Raw genomic sequence first — 16,408 nt, forward strand, 5'->3', positions numbered from 1 at the left:
TGTGTTTTTATTGAATTTTACAGTGTTTATTCAAATAAATAGAGTACATTATTTTTTAGCTTTTATAAACTTCATGTGCTTTTAGCTCATGACCCAATCCATCAACCCAGTCACTTTTGACTGACAAAAACAAGACTCACCCTGCTTTTTTTTCTCGTTAGAGAAGCCATTTCACTCAGAAATGCATCACAATAACAAAGAAAAGTCGATCGCAATTTTGGTTTCATGCTGGCTTAAAATCCAGCATCATATTACTATTAATATCATTATGTTACTTGAAGACTTGAAATATAGTGCACAAGTTATAAAGACTATATTTATGGTGCTTGTGCATCCTTTTTGAAGTTTGAATCCTTAAGTCTTCATTACTTGTTATTGCAAGCAAAAGACACTAAAGAAAACCAGTACTGTTTTTGGATTAACATGAAGGTGAGTAAATGAGGACAGAAGTGAAATGTTTGGGTGGACTATCTGTTTAAATTGCAGTACTCATTACCAAGTCGATATTGAACAAGAAGTAACACTAACAGTTTTCTACAGGTATATTATGCAGTGTAAGTTCCTGTCTGACTGACTGACAAGCAGCTGCTGTCAAACACTCATGCATATGCATATGTCTTCAGGTAGTGCGGCTGCGCATGTGGACACTTTAAATGCTATTTTTGGTCAAAATGCTTTTCCTTGCAAGCTACACGCAGTTGGTTATGTCCTAAGTAAATGAAAACAGACGGGACAAAAAACAACATTTGAACACAAAGTTAGTCCTAATGGAGAGAGAGAGACTGTACTGCTGGTTTTATCACAGTTTGGCCCTCTTTATTAATCTTCTCTTTTCTTGAATCCAGCTGCACCTGGTAGTTTCTCTCTGGTGTGGTTTTATTTCGCCTGTTGTAACTAATCTCTGCTATTCACGCTCTCACCACATCACACACATGTGACTCATGGCACAGTGTGTTTTGATGTGCGGTATTGGAGGACTCTGTGTGTGTGTTGGTTTAAATGTGTCTTGTCTGTACTTGTTCAGATGTGAGCGGTAAGAGGAGGTCAGGTTTCTTGACTAACGGGATCTGCTGGCATTGAGGCCCCCCGTTCAGAAGCGAGAAAACCAGAATATCCCTCTTTTTCTGTGCTTTTCCCCCTAACCCTTTTCCCAATACAACAAATGAGAGAGAGAGAGAGAGGGATGCTCTATAAAGCAAACTTCTGAAGCGTTGCCAGCAATCTCAAGGCAGAAAGAAAAGAGTAAAGATGGGGGAAGGGAGGAACTGGACCTGGAAAAGAGAAAAAAAGACGGAAGGCAGAGGCAGAATAACCCTGGAAGTTGCTACTGTAGAGCCACTGTTATAATGATGCCAGCAGCCCAGTGGACTATCCAGTAAGAATTGCTACAGGGCAGTAACCACATAAAAACACACATGTATTCAAGTTTATTTTTCCACGTGGTTTTGCTGAGGGACATTTTGTGTGAAGGTTTTAAGGTTGGACTGCAGTGGGATTTTCTGTATATATCCACTAACCTAATTGAACAACTGGCTCAGAGAACTGTTTTCTGAATGGCAGCAAAAATATAAAAGCTATAATGCATAATCATCATGCATTTCTCCTTAGTAATGTGAAACATTGAATAGACTATTTATGTGGAGAAAACACAAGACAAGACTCTCTTTGTTTTTTTCTTTTGCCAAAGCAGTATGAATGTGATTCACAACACAAATATTTTATTTTTATTTATTTTATTTTATTTTGTAGTTTTTTTTTTTTTTTATGTCTGCAAATAAAATCTTAAATATTTAGGAACAGTCTTTGATTTTCTCAATCAGATGTGGAGGAAGAAAATGGTGAGCTAGATCTGAGCGGTATCGACGAGGATGAGATCGATCGGGTGAGTTTTGACCTCACTATGGTAACGACATGGTAATTTGTTACGTAAGTTACATGAGCTCATGTTTGAAGCCTTGCCGTTGAGAAAATCAGCATCATTGTGGTGCTATAAAGCTGAAATATGAGATAGGATTTCACATCCAAAACTGAATAATGGGATTGCATTAGAATAGAGTTGAATTGGATATGTTGTGATTTACTGTCTCTTTAGCTCATCCACCATGACGTAAAGGATTATATATTGTTTCTCTTTTTTTCCTCTTAGTATATCCTAAATGAGAAGGAAGTTAAGGTAAAGACTGAACTGTGGATGCTCCAAAATGCAGACTACCTCAAAGAACAGAAAGGTGGAAGAGACTGAAATTTCCAATTTGTTAATTTTAACCTTGACAGATTCGTTTACATTTATTTTGGAACACTTTTGTTAAAAAAAAACAACTATATTGTTTTTCTTCAGAAAAGGAGGAGAGAATAGCAAAGGAAAAGGAGGAGGGTACATATAAAGAGCGGAAGGTAAAAAGGCACTATATAAATGCAGGTGCAGTTTTCAGGGTCTCGAATGTTTATGTGTTTATCTTCTTATTTTTATGTTGTCTCAAAGCCTAGAAAAAAGACACAGAGGCGTGAGCCCATAAGTGCCAGCACTGCAGACGAAGCCATTGAAAAGATGTTGGAGCAGAAACGCATCTCCACTAAAATAAACTACGATGTTCTTAAAGACTTGAACAAATCCAGCCCAAAAAGTCCCACTCGCCAGACTGATGAAGCTTCAGCTGAAGCCAAAAGAACCCCCACGGCACGCCAACGGAAACCCCAACTGACTTCACCCAATATTGGCAAAATGATCAGCAGCTTTGGCAAGAGGTATGGTATGGAACTGTAGGAGAACTGTTTTCTTGTCTGTTTATTTCTGTTTCTTCTTTTGGAATATTTTTATTTTTTGCCCACACACCTTACACATTCTGTTTTAAAAAAGTCCTTTATACTACATAACTCACTATCTGTCCTAGAAAATTCCCCCCGTCATAGTCTATAACCCCACATCCTATCCAAGAATGATGCAAAAAATCTTTCATGTAAAAAGTTTTTATTCTAAGCAGCCCCAACTGCAGTGAGTGACTAGACTATATTTTATTTTGTTTCCATTACTTTTTTGTGTTAACCTGGGCTTGCCCCCACCCCCACAGAGAAATCTTTATTTTCCAAAAATACAGTCCAGTATATTCTGATTGGCTGTTATAGTGTTGCATTTTGCATCATTGAGACCGACAGAAAACTTGGAATGGGGAGATTATTTGTTCACAATGTTCTCTCATCTACCAATCCTGTGTCTGTGAGTTTTGATGTGGACAGTCTAAAAACTGATCATCCCTATTGATACGACCTGATTTTTATAAGTTTGCCTATACCCCTTTTGTCAACTCTTTTCTATAACGAACTCAGCTCTTTTTCTTCTTTATGCAAACTATAGTTCTATGTATACACAATAGCAGGGTACAATACTGTAAACGCACTTATATCTTTATATCATTTCAAATTAAAACATTTTGTTTTTTCGCCATTTTGCAATGTTTGAGCAATGTGCATCTGCTAGACAGAGTCTGCATTTCATAAATCATTGAAATAGTTGGGTTAAAGAAAAAATTTATCTTTATTTCAGCTTAGTAACAGCAAGCAGTCTAATAAAATTAGCCTATTATGCTATAATGCTTTCTGCTTTGATCTTTTGCATGCTGCATTAGTCAAGCATGTCATGCAGATCACATGTTTTTGTGGTTATACTGGTGAATCTGTCCTGTTGATGCTGGTTTCTGTCACTAATATAGCAACTTATGACCACAGATAATATTATGGTATTACCATGGTTTTTGGTGCAAAAAAGATTTATTCATAATGTTGCTCTCCATTTTTTTCAGACCTTTGCTGCTGTGATGGTAATACCGTGGTATTTTTGAAGTACCATGTAAAAACTGTGTTTGAACCGTTTAATGTTTCAGGACCTCAGTACATATCTAAGTACCGTTGCATTGTCATCTGATGAAGCAAGACTTTTCATAATAGTATAATCTGCTCGATAAGAGAAAAAATCTTCATCAAAACTGTAAATCCCCATATATGTGAATTTTTAATGCAGAGTTGTTTTCTTGGGAAAGCTAACTAGGATCTAACTCATTGAAAATGGAAAGATTGTAAGTCCCTAGAGCTTTGTGGATGAGGCTGCAAGAGTGAAAGGTTCTTATGTTCGTTTCTCGCTCCTTTTTTTTTTTTTTTTTTTTTTTTTACATCCTTTACCCTTTTCTGCCCTCGAGTACAGGGCAGGTCTGTTTAGAATAGCCCAGTCTGGGCTAAATTAACTGTGGGTGTGTGTGTGAGAGAGAGAAAGTCCCATGCATATGGTCAGTCAGAATAGCCCCGTTCTGCTCTATATTTAGTCTCTTAATGCTGGTATGGACCACATTAAAGTTTAGAGCACATATTTAAAGTGAGGCCCCACTGCGACCCACTCCCTGGTACCCTCCTTTTTGGAGAAAATGTGTGCGTTGTACTACTGCGTACTCATTTCCATTCATGCTGTTAGTCTTTGGCTGAGTGCTCTTCTAGGTTGTCATTAGTCATGGATATATTCTCTCTTTAAGGAGAGGCTCTTGGTGGCCCTACACAGAAAATGTGCTCCACCTTCAGTTTGTCTCTGACACAGTGAGGCCAATATCATGGAACAATGAGCAGCTCTCTCTTTGAGTGGCCAGTTTTATCTGTGTAGTGTTTTTATCGTTGAATGAATTCTTGAAGTGAACAGGATAGATCTGTTGAATGATTCATTCTGAAAGTAGCTTTTATGTTTTTTTTTTTTTCTGAATGAAAACGTGAGCAACCTGAACATCCTTTTAAAAGCCATTACACTGTTACCATGCCAGTCTCACGCTCTCTTTCTCAGTTTTTCTCACTCATAACAGCCTACAGTCTTTACTGAATGGAGTCTACCTAAACTTGAGTGTCTGTATTATTCATTGACTTTCTGTTTACTGCTCAAAGATGACCTTTCCTTCCTATTTCATTTTTTATTCATTCATTTATAGACTCATTCTGCAGGTGAGCAATATAGCTTAAAAAAAAAGTAATCTTGGTTTTATGTATTGAACGATATTTAACACATAAAAGATATACTGAATATATTCTTCTGAAAGATATAATAGATATTTAATGTATAAAGAATGTAGTTAATGTTTTTCTGAAAAACATCTGGAAGGTGTGTGTGTGTGTGTGTAATTTTATGCAGCAATGTTACAATACATAAATAGTAAAAAAAAAAAAAATGTACACGTGTTTTTATAATCATTTAATAAATGAAACATCACACAGAGGCTTTCATGAACATTTTTGACAATCTAATGATTGAATTAGAGTTCACTGAAATGGACAGTTTAATTTACAAACCTCTGATTAGGAAACATAATGGCTTAACCACATTTTAATCATATTTTTGTAGTGCCAGTGAAGTCAATGAAAATACACTGACTATTCAGTATATTTCACAACACTCAGTTTTTTTTCAAGCTCTCTTAAGAGGTTTGCAAGTGCTATTTCAGCTGAACTTGAACTTATCACAGAAACTCAAATTAGTGTAGTTCACTGTGTGCGTGTGTGCGTATAATGTTCTGCTGACAGTAAAGCCATTGTATTCTGTTCAGTCCACCCTCTGTGACACACTGAGGTATTGTCTAGTGTTATACACAGACACACACAGACATGCAGCCTCCCTTTTCTGCCTCTCTGCTGTTTTTTAGAACATATTCCCGACATCCCGCAATTACCTGAACATCTACCCATCTGCTGGTCTGTTTGTCCCTCCGTGTGTCTGAACCTTAAATTTAATAAGTCTCTCACTTTCTCTCACTCTGTCGTCCAGAAATAGCCTGTATAATTGCCCCCTGCTGTTTTAACCCGCTCTCCTCCCACCTTTTCTGGTCATTTTCTTGTCCTCTCAAATACCCACAGCTCAGCATTTATATGGCACCATGGAGATTACAAAAAGTGTTCGTGTTTGTGTGAGACTGTTCATTTTTTGGGGGGCTGAAATGTAAAGCTTTTCATTAGAGTTGGAGGTAAGGCTTTGTGAGAACTTGAGATGGATTATGCTCATTTTTGCAGTCTCCTGCTCCTTTGTTCTTCCAACACATCCTCTGTATCCATACACGAGACCATCTCATGTTAGACATTCACACCTGGAGTGCCAGAAATCGCCATCTCACACCATCACACATCTGGTAATTAAACAGTCTCCCCTCTCGTTGTCTCAGACAGCTGTTACAGACTCTCTTCCCATTTGTTCCCTTTCTTTCTCTTGCTTCCGTCAAACTTCCTATGAGAATCGTTCTGCTGTCGGCTCAAAGTTTCTTTCTTAATCAGCTTACTTGCAGAAAACCTGCATCTCTAGAGAGGGAGAGAGATGGAGAGGTGAGCTGTCTGCGAGATCAAAGAAAGTTGGGTTTTTCTCAAGGCTGAATTGACCCAAATACGAGAGGAAGTTTTCGTCATCCTTGAGGAAAAGAGAAACCCTTATCTTTGCCTGGAACCAAAGCAGCCGTCTGAGATGAAGACACCTACTTCTTAGGCAGTGTTGGCTCATACTTTCATGCACTCAGTGGTAATAGTGTCAGCATGGTGTCATACACCTTCAGCTCAATAAAATAAATGCCCCTGTTGACACCAGCCATTTAGTCATTGACTGAGACCAGTGTGATGCAGAAGGTCAGAGTAAATGCTGAACGGTTTATAATGTTCTGTGAGGAAGCAACGGAGTCATCGCAACCACAAACCAGAGACTGTGGAATGAGGTCATGCGCACATCATTACTAATGATGAGAGGAAAAAATAGATATGAAGCAGTATTACAATCTCACAGTGTTATTGGAACTATTGAAGGAACATACTCTTAAGGTTATATTAGCGCCAATGTTTTTCAGAAGAAAATTGAGTAGCGGTATATATGTCACAGTTTTGAGTCGCTGTCACAAAGAAGCACAATATTATTGTATTGTGACCCAGATATCAATATACCGCATTAGCAGGTCCCCGGATTCCCACCCCTAATCATTATTGTTGTGCTCTGTGTTTGAATAATTGACCCACTCAGTGGTGTGAACCGTTTATCAGCCCCTGACGCACATATGAATCTGTGTGTGTGTGTGGTGTTGGGAACAGATTGTTTCTCAGGAATAGAATGTTGTCGCTGTGTTTTGGCTCTAACTGCTTGTTTTCATGCCAAATACCGCACCGCTCCCCATCCCAGAATGCACTGTAGCATCAATAGGACACTCTCATGCTGGGCTGTGAAGGACTGTCAGCCATGCATGCCTTCCTGAGAATCTGAAGGAATCTATCCATCCATCATTCTATCATTCTGTCTATCATTGTGTTTAACATTCTATCACTCTATCCTTCTGACTATGGATCTATTGTTTTATCTTTCTATCAATCTTTCTACCTTTCTATCTTTTCATTGTTCTATCGTTTTATCCTTCTTTCTTTCATTCTATCATTCTGCCCATCTTTCTTTCCGTTATTCATATTTTTTAAAACCTTGTTTTTTTCTAACCTTCTTTCTATCATTCTATCATCTTTCCATTATACAGTTCACCATCTTTCTGTCATTCTATCCTTCTTTCTTTCCTTATTTTTTCCTTTCCTGTTGTTCAATCCATTTTTGATCATCTTCTTTCTATCCATCTTTCAACACTTCTTTTCCTGTATCTTTCTTTCTTTAATTCATTGTCATTTCTATCATTCTATTCATCTTTCTATCCACCTTTCTGTCCTTCTATCATCTTTCATTTGTTTCATTTGTTCCATTGCATTCATTTGTTTCAATCCGTTTGTATCCTCCTTTCTATCATTCTGTCCTTTCTGTTGTTCTATCCAGTTTTCTGTCCTCCTTTTTGTTTCCCTTCCTATTGTTCAATCCATTTTTATCCTTCTTTCTCTCCTTTTTGTCGTCTTTCTGTCTGTTTGTGAGAGAGATGTTTGAGTTGAGTTCATTATGTGTGCTTTAGTAGATTTGAGACGGCTTGTGGTTATATAATGAGAACTGCTCCCACAAGAGCTGAATCTCTTCTGCATATTCAATGTTTTATCATGAGAATCATATGATTCTGATTAGCATTTGCAGGTTTAGTGCATCATATCCATACCTCATTAACATATCTTGCATTCGTTGGAATAATGAGTAAACTCATTATTCGACCTGTGCCACTGCACTTTGACTTGCAAATACTAAGATTGTAACTGTGTCTCTGGATTGTTCTGTGCTTGTCCTGCCCCCTCTTTCTCTGTCTGTCTCTCGATCTCCCCCTCCTGTTGTCACTCGAGCTGCCATGTTTATTCCACTGGGAGTTTTACAGTGAGAGATTTGAGGTAGACTGCAATTCAAGACGGGACTTGTCCATGTCTGCCACCACCTATGAAAATGTGCTAGATTCACAAATCCTGTTGTTCTTCATACATTTTGGTTTTGAAATACACCGTGAATACATTTTAATTAAATATACAGAGTGACATTTCATTGTGAAGCGTGGCATGTTAAGAGTCTCTCTGGGTCTGTATGCTTTTCTGGGTTCATAGAATTTAAATTACGTACATTTAGGGAATTAATTTAAATAATGTGTCAAGATTTGCATTATAATAAGTCAGTGATTTAAGCAGTGTAGTGAATTGAAAAGAGTAGAGCTGAGATAACTTGAGTCTATAGGACTGAATAGTACGTAATTTTTGACCTTTTGTGTCTGTGTATAAAATTTTGATTAAGAAAAAAAAATCCCTGAGCAGCTTGTTCTCTTAATGATCTTTTCTATATGTCTTTTCCCTGTCTCTCTTTCTGTCTTGCTGTCTCCAAGGTTACAGCCCCTAGTGTGTGCGCAGCCCTCTAAGAAGCTGGCCCTCGATCAGGTGAGTGAATTTAAATCACCGTCCTTCCTACTAACACATCCTTGGCAGGGTCTCTGAATATATTAAACCACTTTTCCTTAACCCTCAAATGGCCCTCTGGCCCAGAGCTTCACTTAGTTTTTCTCTGGCGCAGGAAAACTGCGTTAAGTTGACCTAGAAACAGGTTTTTTCCTTTTCATGTCTAAATTAAGAGAATTATTTTGATCCACTGAGCTGCTTCTAGATCAGCAGTCTAACTCAAAGGTGGCATATCTTAAGCTAATGTTCTGCCTTGGACTGCAGGGGAAAGTGGGCCGCTGACATCTTGACTCTGAGGAGGTCTTGATGACACATAGTCTTTTCTTTTCGCTGTCGTTCTGGGCCGTAAAGCTGAAGCTCTTGAGTTGCCGTCACTCCCTCCGGCTGTATCTTCCATGATGCATCATTTTTCTGTATGTCAGAGTCCTTGATCTTTTCTCCTCTCTCTTGTTTTTCTCTGTTATTAAGTCAGTCTGTCTGTCTTATCTTGGTCTCTGGTTTTTCCATCTACTACTTATAAACATCTGTGTATGTGAAAATACATAATCAATGCTTTTTATGAACCGATGGCAAAAAAAAAACTACCTCCAGGGGTCAATACTTGGGTAACTAGACAACTTCTTGCCATCACTTGGAAATTAAAAGAAGTTTTGTGATTGATTGTTATTCCCTTGGTACCCAAGTAAACCATTTATAAGTTCATTAACAAGTTAACTATTGCTAAATCTTAAGCTAACTTGTGATGAGAAGTGTTAGCAGACAGTCAGAGTTAGCAAAGGGCGTTTTGAGAGTTATTTGATTTTGAAGTCACCAAATCCAAGTTGTGTTGACCCTATTGACTTTATTAATAAACAGCTTTTATCGTATTGTGTGCAATTCATTGATGCTCGATATCCAAAAAGGTAAATGTATTCGTTAAAGTTCAGTCACTTAAATATCTTGCTCTTAAGGCATCTTTAATTTATGAAGATGTGTACCTTATACAGTACAGATTGTTTCAAAGCAACTTCATGGTAATAAAGAGCCTCAGTAAGAAATTACTCTGTAATTGCTCTTCCTCTGAAAATAAATTCCTTTTTGACTGACTTCTTTAATTCTTATTTTTCAAACCCTCCCCAGCTAACCACTTTGTCTTTTCACTATCCAGTCAGTCAGCTCCACACAGCATTTTTACCGCTCACTGAATATCCTGTTTTAACTGGAAACACGTTGGATGATGGACACGATGAGCAGTGAATGCCATCTCATGTTGACTTTTTCTTTCCTTCTCTGCCTTCAGAAAGGGTTTGGCGCCCCAGTGGCCATTCCTGCTGCCCCGTCCCAGAATGCTGTAGTTGTGGAGAGCGGACCGGTGGCGTACGAAGAGCCTGCAGAAGAAGAAGAGGAGGATGAGGAGGAAGAACACTGTGTCAGTGCCATGCAGTTAATGGGCGGCACTGGTAAGGATACATTTTTAACATTTAATTTAGGTGTATTCATTTTAGTATTATTTTTTTTTTTTTTACATATTTATAGTTTTTAAATAATATTTTTCTTAATTGCCAATTAAAATTTTTAAATGTAAAATATTTCAGTTTTAATTTAAATGTTATCATTAAAAATTTTGTGCCGTCATTTTTGTTGTTTTTACTTAAAATGCGTAGTTTCTTTCGGTTAGTTATCAACGCGGCGTCTCAATTTTTTTTTGTATTTTTTGGGGCTGAAACTGATTTTAACAAACACTTATTGTCTGATACTGGTATTTTTCACTCTCTCTCTTATTTGAAAGTTTGCCATCAAAATAGATAGTATTTTGATCATGTTATAAATCAACAAAGTTCAAAAAACACCTGCATTAAATTATACTAGCAGTTTTACTGCTGCTTCATCAAATAATTTCTAATGAACATGAATTAGATCCATGTAACATTTAGCAGGCCTACAGAAATATAACAGAACAAAGTTACATATTCAATAAACGGTGCTTTTTAGCCTTTTAGGTTTAAACGTTTTCAGGTACAGAAATAAACAAATATAAAATAACACTTCACTGTATAAATTAAATACATATTCTTTATTGTAACAGACTTTATTATGATTAATCTTCTAATTTGTTTTTGTATACATTCGATTATTTTTTGTACATTTAAATATGTATGAGATCTTCTTTACTCAGGCGGGACTCTTATTTTGATGGGCTTTCTAGTCTACGGAGCTATATGGGCAATGAAAGTTCTTCATATTTAAAGTTTGTCCGTTTATTAGGCACCCCCCGAAAAGGCATGAAATCGGTTTATATTTGTTTACTGTTAGTAGTAATAAGTGTTTTGTGTAATTCACTGTATGTTGAGGATAATGCAACTGAGAGAGAGATTAATGTGCACTTCTCATGCTGTGCTTTGTTTACCTAACAAAGGTAATAAAACCTCAGTTTTGCTATACTTACGTCAGTTAAAAAAATTGTTCAGTCAAGAATAGTGTGCTATCTTTTGCTTTTTGTTATTAGATTATTTAGATTATTTGCAAACAGCAGCGCTAGGATTATGCAACAGACATTATACAGCTCAGTGCCATAAACCATTGGTTTCTTATATTGGCCACTTTCCTTATATAGCCGATATGCAGATGGTTGTAAATTGAGGAAAAATCTGCCGATACATCGGTGCATCCCTACTTGTTATCATTTAAGTTATCTAATATTTATATTTTATTTCAGCTTTATTCTAATTAACAAAAATAGTTTTAATTAATAACAACAACATTGCTTTAGAGGCTTTCATCCTTTTCTGAACCAATAGTCTTTCAATATAAAAAAGCTAGATGCTCTGTATAACACTTTGTATTAATGTTGTTTTTCATTAAGAACATTAACTTTACTATCCCACATTCTTAACAGATCATTAGCTAATTTTTATTCAAAAACGTTACATTTTGAATATTTACTAACATTTTTATATATAATCCTCTCAGACTCCTGGTTGAAAACATTTGTTTCTTTTTACAAAAACATCTTTATTTTATGCTCTTTGTCTGAGTTTCTATAGTTCAGAAAAGAGTGTTAAAGGGTTAGTTCGCCCAAAAATGAAAATTATGTCATTAATAACTCACCCTTAGGCTGTTCCAAACATGTAAGACCTCCTTTTATCTTCGGAACACAGTTTAAGATATTTTAGATTTAGTCCGAGAGCTCTGTGCCTCCATTTAAGCTGTGTGTACGGTATACTGTCCATGTCCAGAAAGGTCATCATCAAAGTAGTCCATGTGACATCAGAGGGTCCGTTGGAATTTTTTGAAGCATCGAAAACACATTTTGGTCCAAAAATAGCAAAAACGATGACTTTATTCAGCATTGTCTTCTCTTCCGTGTCTGTTGTGAGAGTTCAAATCAAAACAGTCTGGATATCCGGTTCGCGAACGAATCATTCAGTTGACCAAATCGAACTGAATCGTTTTAAATGGTTCGCATCTCTAATGCGCATTAATCCACAAATGACTTGTTAACTTTTTTTTTAATGTGGCTGACACTCCCTCTGAGTTCAAACAAACCAATATCCCGGAGTAATGCATGCACTCAAACAGTACACTGACTGAACTGCTGTGAAGATGAACACCGAGCCGAGCCTGATAACGAACAATAGACTGACTTGTTCACGAGTGAAGAACCGGTTGCATCGGTGTTCGGATCAGCAGTAGTTCTTTCGGACAGTTCGATTCAATAAACCGGTCGAAGAAAACGGTTCACCGGTTCTTTTGCGCTCGACATAATGGCGTCATTGGCGATAATTTCCCTTGATTCAACCCTTCGGTTTTACCCGCGCTCATAACATTAGCACAGAATCAGCTCAGAATCAATCACCAAAAGAATCAGTTCAGTTCAGACGCTCTGTGTGTCGGTCTGCTTCACGCTGAATCACACGTGCGCAGTATCATCAGCTCCTCGGTTCACGAATCGGACGCGTCTGACAGAAACGGTTCTTGACTCGTGAACGAGTCAATGTTTTGTTCGTTATCTGGCTCGGCTCGGTGTTCATCTTCAGCTCTCTCTTCACAGCAGTTCAGTCAATGTTCTGTTTGAGTACATGAACTCCGGGATATTGGTTTGTTTGAACTTAAGAGGGAGTGTCAGCCACATTAAAAAAAGTTAACAGCTTAATTCATTTGTGGATTTAATGCGTATTAGAGATGCGAACCGTTTAAAACAATTCAGTTCGATTTGGTGAACTGAATGATTCGTTCGTGAACCGGATATCCAGACTGCTTTGATTTGAACTCTCTCGCACACAGACACGGAAGAGAAGACAATGCTGAATAAAGTCGTCGTTTTTGCTATTTTTGGTCCAAAATGTATTTCCAACTGACCCTCTGATGTCACATGGACTACTTTGATGATGTTTTTCTTACCTTTCTGGACATGGACAGTATACCGTACACACAGCTTCAATGGAGGCACTGAGAGCTCTCAGACTAAATCTAAAATATCTTAAACTGTGTTCCGAAGATAAAAGGAGGTCTTACATGTTTGGAACAGCATAAGGGTGAGTTATTAATGACATAATTTTCATTTTTGGGCGAACTAACCCTTTAAGATTTGTCCCAACCTTTCTGCATTCCTCTTCTTTCCTGTCTACAGATTATGGCTGTGAAGTGGATGATGATGATGGCTTCTGAATCCAGAGTGGCTTTGGGAGCACCAGTGGAGAGGACTCTTAACGCTTAACCTGCTGTTTATACTGACCCCAAAACACGCATACAACCTCCATCTCATTACCTCTAGTGTCCGTGCATGTTTGCAAGATGAGAAAAAAAGTGAACTTTACACACTACAGAGGATGGAATACTACAGCTAAACAAGATCAAAGATCCCACATTCTTGCTTTTTCATAGGTGTGTGTTCTGAGCTCGTATGCACAAAGTAACTTAAACACCATTTAAAATCACAGCACACAAACAAGAAAATGAGTAAATGGATGTGTGTGTGGTGATTGAGAGTGATGATTCTCTCTCTGGAGTGTGTAAGCCTGCTAGCTAACTGCATTACTGTGTGTTTTAGGCTAATGATGACATATGATCTTGCGCATCTAAAGCGATTAGCCCACACGAGGCTCAGGACTCTGTGCGGACAAATGTGTGCATGTACACGTGCCTTTAAATATTGCAGTATACAGCCCTAAAAATTGTGTTATGATTTTCAGAGCCAAAGTGTTATTCTTTAAACCAAATGCAGCTTTATGTGTTCAGTATTCAGTTAGAATAGATTAGAAGTGTAAAATATGATTAGTAACAGTGTTAAATTTAGTTTTGCTGCTTGGCTGGCTTTATAGTGCCTTTATTATTATTATTATTATTATTATTATTATTATTATAAAATTATCTACTGGTCTGGTGGATTTTCCAGTTGGGCTATTTTTTTTCTTCTTTTTTTTTTCTCAGTATAATGTTTAAATGGTAAAGTACTCTAATTAGAATATAATTATTTTTACATTTGATGGTTGCTGTTTTCCTTGTTTAATATGGAGACGTGGATATCAAACCAAATGAAAATACTTGAAAAATTTGCTCCAGATAAATGCTGTAAAAGTGTCATTGGCTTGATCATATTATTACTGTTAAATATTTTTAACATTTACAAAAATGCTTTATATAGTTTTTTTTTTTTTTTAAGAAAAATGTTTACAGTGTTTGATTGTTTTGAAATAGATTGATCGTTTAATATTGGTCTGTTAATGAGGAAGAAAACAGTGTTATAATTGTACTACTTCTTAATTCTCAGTATGGTTAGTGCTCTTTGAGAACATTTCACTTATTGTTCTCTCCCAGACCAAAAGATATGAGTGAACTATTTTTTTTTTCCTTATTTAAAGTATTTAAAAGGGTCTCTTCTATCAGTCATGCCACGACACACACAACAGATATTACTGATGCAAAACCAAATCATTCCAAATCTGATCAATAAAAGTACAGGTTACAGGGTAACCATCTATAAATGTAAAAACTATAAAGTATAAAAATACTGACTTTAGCTGGGATTGTTTAGATCAAGCTGAACCGCAACCTTGATCTGTTCTGATTAAAACATAAACCAAACCTCTGTATTGGCATCGACACTTGAAAAATACTTGATGTCTTGGTGAATTCTTGCATGTATAATACAAATCTTTAGTATGCAATTCATCAGGATTTTAAAAACTGGAAAAATGTATAGTTTTATTTTGGTCTTAAAATTTAATCGTCTTGTTTTTATACCATTAGAGCTAGTTTCATTAGAGTCGATTGATTTGGTCTTGAAACAGTAATAGTGACAATAAAACACTCAAATTGTTTTCTGTAAACCTAAACAGTATTATGGGCAAAGAAATAAAGAATAATAATGCATGACATCTTCTGTCTTTATTTTTCAGTGTGATCACTGTATATTTATATTTTGTCTGTCGGTTAATATCTGTCTGCTGTCTGAGTCCCTCGACACTATGACCTAAGACAGGCTATCTTCACTGCCTGTGGGCAAAGCTTTCTGGGAAATAAGGCAATGAGAGGGTTGAGCATCTGTTTTTAGGTTCATGAGCTCAAGGCTGTTATGTTTTGGTTGGCATAGAAACATGAGCAGTAGTAATTGTATGATCCCACTGGATGAAACCCTAGACGTGACCTCACTCTCATCTCTGCAGGGCAAGGGCTGCTGGGAGTTGAAGTTCTTAAGGTCATGTGTATTTACTGGATGTGATGGCTGATATTTGCTAGCCTTCAAGGCAAGTAAAAGCTCTCAGAGGAAGGGGACTCTAAAAACAGCAACTACAAAACTTTATATATTTATTTATATATTCTCTTTTGTTTTACATGATGGATACAGAGAATACACAGTTTATCTGTGTATTTAAATATTTAGCGTGGTATACTACTTGTATATGATGGTTTGCATCCTTTGGGAGGAAATCTGTAGGAAGCTTTGATCAATAACCCCACAGACCCTGAGTGAAATGAACACGGTCCACTCACCTCTTCACACCTCTGTCTTTCTCGTCAGCTCTTTTTCACTGCTCTGGAACCTATTACTCTGATCTTTCACTGTCGCACGTGAGAAAACTGCGCAGATCTGCGATAGGGTCTGATACTGTGTTAATCTACTGAAGCATTTGGGAGAAACAGGATTTCCCGAGATCGTGAGAAAGGTGAGAATATGATCTGAGAGAGGGAATATTGACTGCTTTCGCTAATGGGATTATTTTTGCCAGGCTGTTTAGAAATGTACCTATAATGGTGAATATCCATATTCAAAATTATAGGCTACTCAGGTGGGATGACTATCAGCTTAAAATTAGGAAACAGAGCAAACCAAACTGTAAGTCACCTGTTCCGCAAAATTCTCGTTCTGAATATTGTTAAAAGAATTATGTATTTAGTATGTGTGTGTTTATTCATTTATTTCTTCGGGAATGTGGAAGGAGTTTGGAATTAGAGTACCAAACAATTTATACACAAACGATCGCGCAAGAGGGCGCTGTTGTGCCGCGTGTATTTCCACAGTTTTTAATGATCTGAACTTTTCTTTTAGGCGCAATATCTGCCCACCTCTACAGTTGATTTCCTGGTG

General features: G+C 37.1%; 1 protein-coding gene across 1 annotated transcript in view; it reads left to right on the forward strand.

Annotated features, from left to right (window-relative positions):
* The window catches only part of brf1a (BRF1 general transcription factor IIIB subunit a), a 43,843-nt gene extending 28,648 nt beyond the window's left edge, over nt 1-15,195 (forward strand). Inside the window, exons 13-19 of the mRNA XM_026223556.1 lie at nt 1,821-1,882; nt 2,147-2,228; nt 2,339-2,394; nt 2,483-2,745; nt 8,772-8,823; nt 10,121-10,280; nt 13,451-15,195. Of these exons, the coding sequence (XP_026079341.1) occupies nt 1,821-1,882; nt 2,147-2,228; nt 2,339-2,394; nt 2,483-2,745; nt 8,772-8,823; nt 10,121-10,280; nt 13,451-13,488 (713 nt within the window). The 3' untranslated portion in view covers nt 13,489-15,195. The remainder of the gene's footprint in view (nt 1-1,820; nt 1,883-2,146; nt 2,229-2,338; nt 2,395-2,482; nt 2,746-8,771; nt 8,824-10,120; nt 10,281-13,450) is intronic.
* Nucleotides 15,196-16,408: the final 1,213 nt, after the last annotated feature.

Source organism: Carassius auratus, chromosome 38, assembly GCF_003368295.1.
Source record: "Carassius auratus strain Wakin chromosome 38, ASM336829v1, whole genome shotgun sequence".
Classification (NCBI taxonomy): domain Eukaryota; kingdom Metazoa; phylum Chordata; class Actinopteri; order Cypriniformes; family Cyprinidae; genus Carassius; species Carassius auratus.